Raw genomic sequence first — 12,226 nt, forward strand, 5'->3', positions numbered from 1 at the left:
GTGCATCAGCGGAGCGATTAGCAGATGCGTCGGGAGGGCCGGACACATCCTCATAGGAAAGAGCATTTCCTCCTTTAGCGCTCAGCAAATGTCATGGACTTAACCCCTCCCTCTCTTTTCTTGGTCATGCATAATACGCCCTTTTTCAGTTGGTGTGTTCCATTTCAAGTGACCTTACCATAGCTGACTTCATCAAGTATTAGATGAACAGTGAATGCCTACACGCAAGTGATAAACACATGTGCGGATGTTGAGTGATAAACATAACTCCAGGTGTGATGTAATCATGACCTAAATCTGTATGAGCACCTCAAGTAACTTGTGTTTCAAAACGTCAACAGCTTAAGTTATCATTTTTACATCTTTATCTACAACTAGTGTAAGATTTCACTTTTGTTGTTTTGTTTTGTTTGCAGATTAGCCACATGAATATGAACAAACTCAATATTTAAATATTTAGCTTGATATTAAAACAGAACTACAGTATCTCGCTGCTTAGATATTGTAACTGGGATTTTTTTTTTTTTTTTTTTCCATTTTACAATAAGAAGGAGGCTGCATGAGCAGAGCCTTGTAGCTTTATAAAAAAAATAAATCTGCTTTAAAGAGACATTAAAAGTCAGTTGTGACGGATATTATCAAGACTGCTCGTCAAACTATTCGTCCTGATGGGGGAGTAAACTACCCTGCGGTCTGAACTCGCTAACTTAACCTGAGATATTGTTAAACTTTCACACAGATGTCTTGATAATATTAAAAACAAGTGGCCCGTGTTTGATTTTGGTGCTTTCGTGCTGCTTACATTTCTGTGGTGATATTTGTCTCACAAAGCTTTTTTTTTATTTTTTTTTTTTTATTTTATTTCTGTAAGTGAGAGTGAAGAAACAGATTCATGCTGTGGAATGATTAAAAAAAAGGCAGTGCTGTGAAAAAAATGTAATGTTATGCTCTTAATACTGTTTTTATGGAGGGGAGACTGTCTTCAGGTGTAATAATTTAGAAGATTTAGAGTGTTAAAGATGTAATAAAAAGCAAAAAAAAAAGTTTTGTGCTTGTCTTTTAATACGTTATATTTTTATGTTGATATAAAAAGGAGCACATGTGCTCTGAATATATTAGATAAATAAAGTTAACCCTTTTCTGTTATTCAGCTCAATGCAGATTCACCACACGTTTCAGTTATTTATTGCTGATTATCTCTCGCAGGTAATTTAAATCCAAATTTATGCCTGTGAAATTTAGACTGACTCATTTTTTTTTTAACACAAGTGTGTCAGCCTACTGGGAAAAAAGTTTGGGCCATGCAGAAGTAGTCCTTTGGATGGGATTTGCTCAACAGTCCTGTCAATATTGTGGTTATTCATGTTGCCTGTGGAAAACTTTGGGAGTTTTTCCCTTTCACTTAACTTTCCTTCAGCATGCTTAGATACAGCACTCTTAGTCACACAGACTCTTCAGCATCTTGGTGAGATTTCCTACTAATGGAGGGACAACTTGGTGAGATTTCTGAATTATTCATAACATTTGAGGTAGATAATGTTTTTGTAATTGACCTCATGCAATACTTTAGTTTTTCTGTTATATTAGCTCTAAGCAATAATCATAGACCTTCATTAAAGGGCAGTTTATATCTCTGTGTGTAATGAATCCTGAATCATGTTCTAATTCACGGAGAAGTGTCTTAATTCCAGCAGTTATATCTGTGATGCGTGTGTGCCACCTGGCGGCCATTAGTAAAACTACATCTACAATGATTCAGAACGACTTTAAACAAGTTGTTCACGACTTTTGGTTTATTTCGTCAGGTTTTGAAAAAAAAAATATGACACTGACTGTAGTATTTTAAAATAAATCACTCTGTTCATTTGCATAATTCAATATATTACATAACATTCCGCTTACAAAGACAGGGCAGTCCAACAACATTTCCTCTTCTTCCAAGTGCCCTCATTAATCCCTTCAGTGTGAAGTAGTATGCTGGTTTTTCGTTGGCGCATGTGGGACAAAGTGAGTTTGTGTGGCTGTTACATAACTCTGGGGCAAACATCACAGCGGCCCTCAAAGTCCGGCCCCGGTCTGTTCCGACAACAGAACAGCAGGAGCCCTTTCAAACTCGTTTTGTCTTCATGCCATAACCCCCCCAACCCCCCGCCATCGTCCCCCTCAACCTCCCTAACGATTTGCATGAGGGAAAACATTGCAAAATATCATGGTAAATAAAAGATAAAAAGGAACAAGCTCAAAGTTGTTTTAGATAATATCACAGCAAGCAATAAAAGTGCATTGTTGGTAAGCTATAAGTATGCTGCAACTCTGTTGATACCAAATAAACAAACAAACCAAAAAAAAAAAAAAAGAATGGAAACTTAGAGAATAGATCTGAATACATAGTCTAAGGCAGACATATAAAAAAAAAAACTGCAGCTATTTACTTACAGTTTAAAACATTAAAAAGTATTAAGGCTTAATCATGTGAATGATTCCAGGTGCTGAAGAATCAGAAACCCTACATCAGGTGAACTCCGACTGATCTATTGTGAAATAGGAGACAGAGAGGAAGCCAAAACTTCACTTTTAGAAGTAGAGCAAGTCGGACAAGGCGCCAGGCAGGTGGGTCATCACCTGCATCCTGATCCACCAGTGCGGCTCCATGGGGCTGTACCGCGTGTACGGACGCTTGGACCCGATGGCGTCTGCGATGTCATCCAGAACCGGAGTCATGTCCTTCTCGCCGCTGTTGCAGTAAGAGCGCATTAGCGCCATGTACTGCTCAAAGTGGCTTTTCCCGTAGTCCTCCTTCACCTCGGCGGGGGCCTCGTCCCACAGCTTGTTGGCTGTGGTGGCCACGATGTCTCGGGTGAGGATGCCGGTGGCCACGATGTAGTTCCCCGGCTCGATGATGGACACTTTCACTCCCCAGGTCTTCATCTCGTAGCGCAGACAGTCGGAGAAGACCTCCACGCCGTATTTCGACACGCAGTAAGGAGATCGCAGCCGGTTGCCCATCCTGCCGTACATGCTGGCGATGTTCACAACGCGGCCTGCAAGCGGATAAGACGCAACCGCGTTTATATTCGTCGGTCAGAGTTTTGTTTTTTTCAAGTGGGGGTTTAGGTGTGAGTTTGCTGAACAGGTCGGAAGATCAAAAATTGTAACTTTTTTTTCAATCAGTGAATGAACTTTACTATGAGCTAATGAATTTAATATGAGAATGTTGGGAGTTTTATCATTCTGGATTTGGAAAGGATTTCAGAGGTTTTGAACTCGGACAAATACGATCAAAGGGGAGTGATTACTTTTTTTTACACGAGGCTATGTTGGTGTGGACAGCTTCTGTCCTTTAACAAATGAAAACGTGATTTTTTTTTGTGTGCGTTTCCTTAGGTTATCTTTGATATTAATATTAGGTGCTCTGAATTTTTTCCCACCTCCACCAAGTCAAAAACCCAATTAAACAGATCAGCCTAAAAACAGATGCCAGACTTTTGCAAAAATTTTTTAATTCATTTTGAAATCAAATGCATTATATTTACTACAATGCAGTGTTTTTGTTTTTACATTCGACTAAATGAATTTCTCTTTAGCTGTACTTTACAGTGTGTTGTGTTAAAAACCAGTGTATATCTGATAAAAATAGTTTTGGTTAAAATTTTTTTACATTTGCTCCCTAAACTCTCTAAAAACGGCTTTGATTGTGTGTTCACAATCAAAGCCATTGTGTGTGTTGGTACACACACAATGGCTCTCTTTCAGATATTTTGCACTTTGGACGCATCATTTTTGCGATATGTCATGCTTACATGAAGGTGGGCGTTAATAAGTAACAAACAGAGAAAAACCTTCCAAGGGTTTACCTTTCGCCCTGCGGATTAATGGCAGTACAGCTTTGGTGACCCTGATGGTGCCCCATAGGTTGACCTCCGACACCTGCCTGTAGGTGTCCATGGAGGTGAACTCCACCTCTCCGAAGGTCGACACCCCGGCGTTGTTCACCACGGCCCACAGACCTGACGGATTTACAGAATCGTAATGAATCGGCACACGTTTCATTTATCTGGATTTAGGGGTAATAAACTGTTAACAGTACCTCTTTGTGAGTCTTCCAGATTCCCTTTGATGTATTCGACGGCGTTTTTCACCTGCTCATCACTGCAGACGTCAAGCTGCACCACCTTCATGCGATCTGAATGAAATTCCTCAAGCTCCTTGGCACCCTCTCCCTCTTTGTCCTGCACGATGTAAAGAACATAGTCAGGCTCATAAAACAACATTTAGTAAATTGAAAATCTAACAAGGAAAAACCTAATCGTGCACTCCACAAATCTGGAATTCATGAACATTTCTGAATCAGACTTTGCTTTCTGATAGAGCTTTATTTTACTTTGCAGAGAATTTTTAGTCACTGTGTGCAAAACTGACAGAAATTCCCCAAAGCGTCAGTGGCAGCAAAAAAGTGCTCCTGCAAAGTATTGGCTCGCCACACTTTAGTTTCCATTTTGAAAAACAACACCAAAAAATGATTTTACTGCAATTGTTCTGAAAAGGATTGGATTATTACCTTCAGCAGACACCCAGCAAAGACCGTGTAGCCGAGCGTGTGCAGATGTTTCGCAAGTGAAAGACCGAACCCAGTGTCACAACCCGTAATAAGCACGGCTTTCCCTTTAACCTGTAAAACAGAAAGAAAAAAGCTAAATACTTCACTGTAAATAAGATTATCAGGTACAGAGCTGCAGCCGACTTTGCAAGGTTAATCCTCATGCACCCTTCACCTTGCACTCAAGGAGTTTTTCTGACAATCTAAAGTCCTGAAGTTTCCTCTCAGAAAGTTGCTGTGCATATTGACACATTCCTCAGACAGTCTGGTTTAATGTGTAGCAGGATCACTGCTTTGGCCCCTTACCTCAACCGATCCCCTGGGGAATCGAGGCGTCGCGACATACAGCACAAAAGCCGCGTAGATCACGACGATGCACTCGGTCACGCTCGTTTCCGGCAGTCCCAGCAACCTCATGATGGCGTTGAGGAGAGCGGGGAGCCCGAAGCCCAGCACCACGGTGAGGAGAACCGAGAAGGACACCAGGAGCGCCACTCGGAAAGCGGACTGAGGAGCCATCTTGGAGCGACTGTGTGTTTATTTTCCTGGAAAAGCTGTCTACATCACCCACCAGCGTGGGGTCACGGCACTGTACGACACGCCCCCTTCCTTACGTCGACTAAAGGTAAAAAAATAAATAAATAAAATGTTTTTAAGCATCTCCTCCTGTAACAGCTGCAGATGTTCCGCAATGTTAAAACCATAGACTGTGTTAAGATTAAAGGTTTAGTTTTTTTTTTTTTTGTTATTTGCGTCACTGTGACGCCGACTAACGGGACACAGTAAAAGCGGAAGTAACTCATGGGAAACTTCCTTGCCTTAAAAAAAAAAATAAAAAAATATAGCGGACTTGGCCGAATAGGAAGGTCAACAACGTCATTTCGGAGAAACCTCTGAATATACATACACACACAGTTCCCAAGTCAGTTGGGAAAATACTCACAAGTGAGACATTTTATAAGGTGAGTATCCTGAACCAAATATTTTAGAAAAAGATCACATCAGCAGACATGGTGCTAGTGTGATGATTTTGCTTGAAAACTCTCCACTGTGGCAGAATTAAAATCGTGAAAACAGTGGAGGCTTAATATATTTAAATACATTTCATATGAATCCAGTAGTTCCTCAATTTGCAATATGTGAAGTTGTCAAATAATCCACTTTTCACTTTTGTGCTGGACATTTACCTCATGAAGTGTTGAGGAAAGCATGAAGTGCTCCTAAATATCTTGGTAGACTGTGTTGAATTTGGACTCAAGTTAACTTAAGTGGATTTGGACCAGTGAGCAGTCTTTTCTTCTTGAATCATCTAGCCATCAGAAGTGGCTTAACAGCTGGAGCTCATGTTCCTAAATGGGCTCATGTTTGCAGATGACAGTCTCCAGCCAGTCACTTTTAATCTCCCCTAAACAAACTTTGTAGCATAGTTAACACTCCAGATCTTTTGTGGCATATCCTGGGTTTTTGCTAGATTATGAAGCAGAAAAACTGAACTAGTTTAAAATCCTTGAGCCAAGATACAAGACAGCTTGGAAGGAAAGAAAGCTAATAGAAATAGACCACTGCTTTTATTGTTTGAGGAAATACAGTTACACACCCACGATGCTGGTCGTCAAGTAAAACTTGTTACAGCACAACCCAATCAGAGACAAAGGAAGCTAGCTAGCAAGGTGACCAAGTCTGAAGTTGCCTTTAAGCGTTGTAAACATCCTAGAAAAAAAAAGCCAACTCTAGCACAGAACTAATGTTGACTTGAAAGTTAAAAAAAAAGAAGTGATCTTTAAAATCTGCGTTACAAAAACAGCACTGACAATAATTCTAAGAGTCTACCTTGAGTACATGCCATTGTAAACGTGTCGTGTTTTCACAGTGTAACAGGGCAAATTGATTTTTAAAGCAGTTAGTCATTTTCCTCAGAGATTAATCTTCTTTGGACATTGGTGACAGTGCTGGTGAAGGGAAAGAAAGTTTGACTGCAACCCATTTACAGAGTTTTAGAGACACAGCGACCATTTGTTCAGACTCCAGGTACTTTTTTTTCCCCACTTCACTTTTCATTTGAGAAAAATGTCAAGCTTCCTCTTTATGTTATCAAATGAGTCCATTCCCATGTAGTCTGCTTGGCCTTGTTCCCACTGCTCCTTGCGTTCTTCTGAAGTCAGTGTGGGTTGGAAATCCTGTGCGTGTGAGGAGCCATCTTCCCCCTGGGGGGAAACATCCAAATCAGTAACTTTAATTTGACAAGACAAAAAAATAAATAAAAAATTCATAAATAAAATGGTTGACACCTATTGTGATAACCACACCATGTGAATCTGTGTTAATGAGCACAGGCAGACAAACCAAGCCTTTCAGTTTAGAACAAGTGAATAAGTAACAGCAATCAGGCAGGTGCCAACTGTTAAACCAAATCCTCTCCATACCTGTACAGTCTCACAAGTGACCAAGTCACTGTGCTTGAACTTTGAGATGGATGGAAAGACAGAAAAGAGGCAGAATTAAATCATGTACTTGCAGTGCAAACGTAGCCAAAAGCATTTCCAGGCAGTTCTACCAACAATGCCAGTCTCTTGTATTCAAGAGCTCAGGGCACAAAGGAGTCTGCCAAGTTGGAAACTGTAATAAAGTTTATTACAAACTCCTTGAGCCAACTCAGGAAAGGTAGTGCTACGAGACATTAGCGGGTACAAGATTCTCACTGTAACGCTAATATCCTACTCGCAACTTGCCAACTGTAAAATTTAAAAGCATTTAAAGAACACTCCAGTTTCACCAGGCTTTTATAGTTTTCCATCAGAAATTTCCAAACTTTAATTGGTCCCTATTGTAAAAAAAATATGGCTAAAATGTCCCTCAGCCAGATGGCCAGCAGGATGAAACCGGTGAGGCAGACGGAACATGCATCACTTCATTTAAACAGCCAAACGCCACTAGGGCTTTCAGAAATTTCATTGAAATGTCTTCAAGCCCTTGGAAGCTGAGGAAAACTTGCTTTAATTAAATAAAAAAAAAAACCAGTCAATATCAGCCTCTTTGTAATGTGAATACAAAGTATCAGCTTAAACATCTGCACCTCTGATCCCAATCAGCTACACCCAAATTAAGTTTGTGTAGAAGTGTATATAAATTAAAGTTTATTCTTTATCACCTCCACACATCCAGAGTGAAACGGCTTGTCGCCATACTGTTCCTGCAGCATTGGAACCACAGTGCTGGCATACAGAGTCCACCAATTCAGGAGGAAGCTGGGATGCATTGCAGGCTCCTGTACACCTCCTGAAATCTGTCTGGTTTTGCGGTCAAAAGTATAACTCCATGGTTTGGTCTTTCCAAGAAAGTGGACCACCTTGGCATTTCCCCCATACCTGTAGAGGGCAAAGCAAGATGTGACAAACTGTACGAAGCAAAATTCCTGGCATCTACAAGTTTGAGCTATATTGGCATGAAAGACAATGTTGTCTCCTAGACATAATGTAACAGTGTTGAGGAACATTATGAATGAAGTCCACAGCTAAAAACAGATTCAAAACAGTTTGAGGCTGGCAAACCCAAGGCCGACTTTGTTTTCATTCCTTTTGCCAATCCATTAAGCTCCATTGTTGACAACTACCAAACACGAGAGACTAATTTATGGCAAGGAAGTGCCAAACTGAAACCCTCTGGAAGAGGTTTGCTTCTAAATCCAGACTGGCGTTGACATACAGATGCAGCTAGAAAGAGTGGGGGAGCTTAAGATGGTGCACAATGAGCGATCCAGGAGGCAAACATAAAAAGGCCTTTAATAATCTGCACTATTTTAGGAGAGGGTGTCAGCTGCTGTGACCTCAGGATGGATATCCAACCCAGGCTGAAGCCTGCTGGGTGACGCTTCAGCTGAGACTGGAATGCCACTGCTCATCTCCCCCAGTAACTTGAGGTCGTGTCATAACTTTACAACATGTTCATGTTATCAGGGGTCTACTTACGTCTTTGGTCTTCACAAGTTCAAAGTTACATTGACAGACTGATGGGTTGTAACAATTGTGTTTTTTATACACAGGAAATGGCAAATGAAAGCACTGGTTTATTCAAATTACATTTACAGTTGAATTTTTCCCCCCCTCCTCATCATTACCACGAGTTCTGTAGATTGACACTTACTGCTTAAATGCTGGGAGGTAAGTGTAGATGGCTAAGCTGCTGAGGTTGTAAATGAAGGGGAGATGCTTTGAGATGTCAGCTGTTGCCCAGTCACTGAAGAAACCATTCAAAACACCTTGGTCTCCTCCTGTAGTGACAAGATAAAGATTTAATGGGTTGCCCAACACCAAACAAACTATTTTGGAAAAAATTCCATGATATACAATAACCTCTTGCTTCGAACGGTCTACATAAATAAACCTCATTCCCAAAGTTACCATCTAAAAAGCATAATGCAACTCACCCTGAGTTTTGTCGTCAAAATATTGAGCCAAGTGAAAGTTAGTCTTTGCCAAAACTGAGTAATTGCATGATAAAAGCTGACAGGTGAGTGGGGGTACTACAACCCATTAACTGAATGGATGTATGGGAACCTTTAGTACACTAAAGTTAGTCATAGAAATAGGACAGTTACTTTGGAGACCATTACATGGCAAGATTTTGACTCTAGTAAGCAGTTTCAGTTTAAATCCATCTCAATATTGTTCACATGCTAGTACAGTGTTAACATTTTCCCCTCTAGTCAAACTTAGATTTTTTATTAAAATGGGCCCAGCCAAGAGAACTTTCAAAATTGGGAACACTTAAAAAATGCCATAAGTAGAAGGTGACCAGTGAAGCAAAGCATACCTTGGAGAATGTGCCTTTCCACTTCCATTCATCACCACTCAATGCATGTAGTTACAGAAAAATGTTCCCACAAGTCTGAACTACTTGACTGACTGCTGTGGATATTTGAATTAAAGCCATTTGATTTGCTGCATGCTACAGGTAGTCCAATTAGGTGGAGTATGGAAGATTTGAGCTCTTAAGCAGTCAAGAAGTTGAATTTGAAGAACCCCCAACTCTTAGTAGGGTTACAGACACCAGCATGTTGCCATGCAAACTAGAACATGTCACTGGAGATGTGTGATTTGTTTCCCCTTTTAAAAAAAGCAAACTTTGTCCATAAACTAAAATTAGGTGCACTAGATTAGAGCTCCAACAATGCCAAGTCCCATTCAAGGCCAGCCAACTTTAAATAATCTGTTTAGACAAATATTTGCACAGGCATTTTCTCCCTTTCAAATGAAGATGCTGGGGTGAACAAACATTTCATGAGTTTGACCACTGAAGCAGACTTAACCTTCAGTAGCAAGTTGCTTAACTAACAGCTGTTAGAACCCCTGTAGAGTCCTGACCAATGAACTATGAATCCACAAGCTCCAGTTTAAAGTGAACACAGCAATTTAAACTGGAGCTTGAACCCATCATTTCAGGATCTCAGAACTCAATATAGAACAAAATCTTCATTTTGAAGGGATGAGCAGAGCACAGAAAGAATGTGCATCTAACTTTGCCCGTTTGTCTTGGCAGCAGTTAGCATTAAAGCCACAGATTGAGATTTAGCCTCTGGGTTCAACTGCTCATATACTCAGCAATTTCCCCCCACATGTTCTGATATTCAGAAATGCTGCACATATAATGTGCTAGAAGTAGAATGTTAAAGGTCAAAGAAGCCTCACCACATGTGATAGGAACTTCCATGACTATAAATAAAAACCACACCATTGATAGACATTGGCATGAGTTTAAAAACTGAAATAAACCCAATTAATAAAATGACAGATTTTTTTTTATTAATGGGATTAGTGTAGAAAAAGGGGAGTCCTTTTATAAAGTTATGTGCAAACTTCTTGCCAGAAAACTTTCAAGCACCGACTCATTCCGGTTGCTGAAAGCACTGGCCTACATAAGGCCATCTAATTGGTTTCTCTAAAAAGACAGCCCCTGTTGGAATCTTTTTCACAGCATCACAAAGAAAAAAAAAAGCAGCCAGTCATTTCTGCCCACGAACAAGGGTCAGCACTTCCAGTCAACAATTGAATGTTTATCCAACAGTTTTGAAACCAAGTTTAAGGTTCTTTAAATTTGAGCACAACACAACGTTCACACAGGCACAAGATGCAAGTCATTTGCTGTCTACACGCTAATCCTTTACAACAAGTTTCTCAGTTTTGTGCCCATTGACATCATTGCCACATGTTAAGATTCAACTTTGTTGCAGATACCAGCATCATACAAGGTTAATGGAAGCCCTCAATATGGTGGAGATGTGGGAGCCATTTAGGTTGAATAGTAAGTATCATGTCAAATTGAGAAACCGCAAGTTCACCGTTTAAGACTTAAATGGGACACATTTTGAATGTGGTATGCTACCACTTCCAAGACAAGTTTTACATTAAATTGGTGCCTTGCTTTACCGAGAGCACAGCAAAATCCAGAAGGCAATAGTGGATTATCTTTTAGCATGGCAAGTTGTAGAATGACCGGCATTCCTTCTTGCATAAACCATTTACTTCAATGCTTTATAAACAGGAAGACCATTCCTTTTGCATGGTAATCCTTTAGTTTAGGCAAATGGCACTGAGTAAAGTAGTCATCTTATAACTGGAAGGTTGTAGGTTTGATTTCAGCTTCCTCCTGTTATGCGTCGATGTGCCCCTGGGCAAGGCCCTTTTCTCCAAGTTGTCTACCGATCTGTGCATTGGTGATAAATGTGTGTGCGACTGGGTGAATGAGAGATTTTTTTAGTGCTGAAGGGTTCAGATTGGTTAACCCTCTGATGCATGATATATTGACTATGCAGTCTTCCATGAGTGGGTCTTTTTGGACCCATGTTAAATGTGTTTCTATGCTACTTTTGTCATTTTGATTCAAAATAATGTTTAGAATACTTTCTGCTGTGTTTTATTTCACACAAGAATTATTTCATGTTTGACATATTTTCATTTTTTTAAGCATTTTAGAACAATTGGTACAACATTTTCAAAATGAAATAACAGCAATTTTACAACAGCAATGTTGGAACAATGTCAGCGTCCATTGTGTGTGTGTGTGTGGGTATGTGGAGGTTGTGAAGGGGGGGTTAGAAAGAGCATGTTTCTTGAAACTAGCTAGCCGACCTAGATAACTAACATTACTGTCTGTATTCTATTGTGCTGCGTGTATCATGCACGTGAGTATGTGTATGTATGTCTGTCCGTCCATCCATCCATCTATCCATCTTCGGTTTATCCGGGATCAGGTTGCAGGGGTAGCAGTCTGGGTCTCCAAGAAGGGAGGCTCAGACTTCCCTCTCCCCAGCCACTTGTTCCAGCTCCTCCAGGGGAATCCCAAAGCGTTCCCAGGCTAGCCGAAAAACATAGTTCCTCCAGCATGTCCTTGGTCTTCCCTGGGGCCTCCTCCTGGTGGGACATGAACACCTCACCAGGGAGATGTCCTGGTGGCATCCTAATCAGATGCCCAAACCACCTCAACTGGCTCCTCTCGACGTGAAGGAGCAGCGGCTCTACTCTGAGTCCCTCCTTGACATCTGAGCTTCTCATCCTATCTCTAAGGGAGAGCCCAGACACCATATGGGGAAAACTAATTTTGGCCACTTGTATCCGTGACCTCGTTCTTTCGGTC

At 40.7% G+C, this 12,226-nt stretch overlaps 2 protein-coding genes across 4 annotated transcripts in view; both read right to left on the minus strand.

Annotated features, from left to right (window-relative positions):
- Positions 1-2,352: 2,352 nt before the first annotated feature.
- bdh1 (3-hydroxybutyrate dehydrogenase, type 1) lies at positions 2,353-5,232 on the minus strand. Of its 2 annotated transcripts, none has more exons than XM_015036984.1 (5): positions 4,904-5,232; positions 4,559-4,669; positions 4,088-4,229; positions 3,855-4,007; positions 2,353-3,041 (listed from the first exon to the last, which is right to left on the minus strand). In XM_015036984.1, exons 1-5 carry the CDS (start codon positions 5,114-5,116, stop codon positions 2,575-2,577), a joined length of 1,086 nt encoding a protein of 361 aa, XP_014892470.1. In that variant the 5' UTR covers positions 5,117-5,232; the 3' UTR covers positions 2,353-2,574. The 2 variants fall into 2 exon arrangements, with proteins under 2 accessions (XP_014892470.1, XP_014892471.1); XM_015036985.1 differs by lacking the exon at positions 4,904-5,232 and adding an exon at positions 4,773-4,890.
- Positions 5,233-6,145: 913 nt separating this feature from the next.
- Positions 6,146-12,226, minus strand: part of gyg1b (glycogenin 1b) — a 13,424-nt gene continuing 7,343 nt past the window's right edge. The window contains exons 5-8 of one of the 2 annotated variants that reach the window (XM_015036986.1): positions 8,738-8,864; positions 7,746-7,962; positions 7,021-7,059; positions 6,146-6,801 (exon numbers count right to left, since the gene is read on the minus strand). In XM_015036986.1, the coding sequence (XP_014892472.1) occupies positions 6,652-6,801; positions 7,021-7,059; positions 7,746-7,962; positions 8,738-8,864 (533 nt within the window). In that variant the 3' untranslated portion in view covers positions 6,146-6,651. The remainder of the gene's footprint in view (positions 6,802-7,020; positions 7,060-7,745; positions 7,963-8,737; positions 8,865-12,226) is intronic. The other variant, XM_015036987.1, reaches the window with a different exon arrangement.

This window comes from Poecilia latipinna, unplaced genomic scaffold (genome assembly GCF_001443285.1).
Source record: "Poecilia latipinna isolate Pla-1442-1.1 unplaced genomic scaffold, P_latipinna-1.0 Scaffold387, whole genome shotgun sequence".
Taxonomy (NCBI): Eukaryota; Metazoa; Chordata; class Actinopteri; order Cyprinodontiformes; family Poeciliidae; genus Poecilia; species Poecilia latipinna.

Coding starts and splice junctions, on each gene's coding strand:
- bdh1 (XM_015036984.1), bottom strand. CDS start 5,116: ATGGCTCCTCAGTCCGCTTTCCGAGTGGCGCTCCTGGTGTCCTTCTCG. Junction 4,008..4,087: donor TCTGGAAGACTCACAAAGAG/GTACTGTTAACA, acceptor TAAATCCGTCAG/GTCTGTGGGCCGTGGTGAAC. Junction 3,042..3,854: donor ATTAATCCGCAGGGCGAAAG/GTAAACCCTTGG, acceptor ATCCGCTTGCAG/GCCGCGTTGTGAACATCGCC.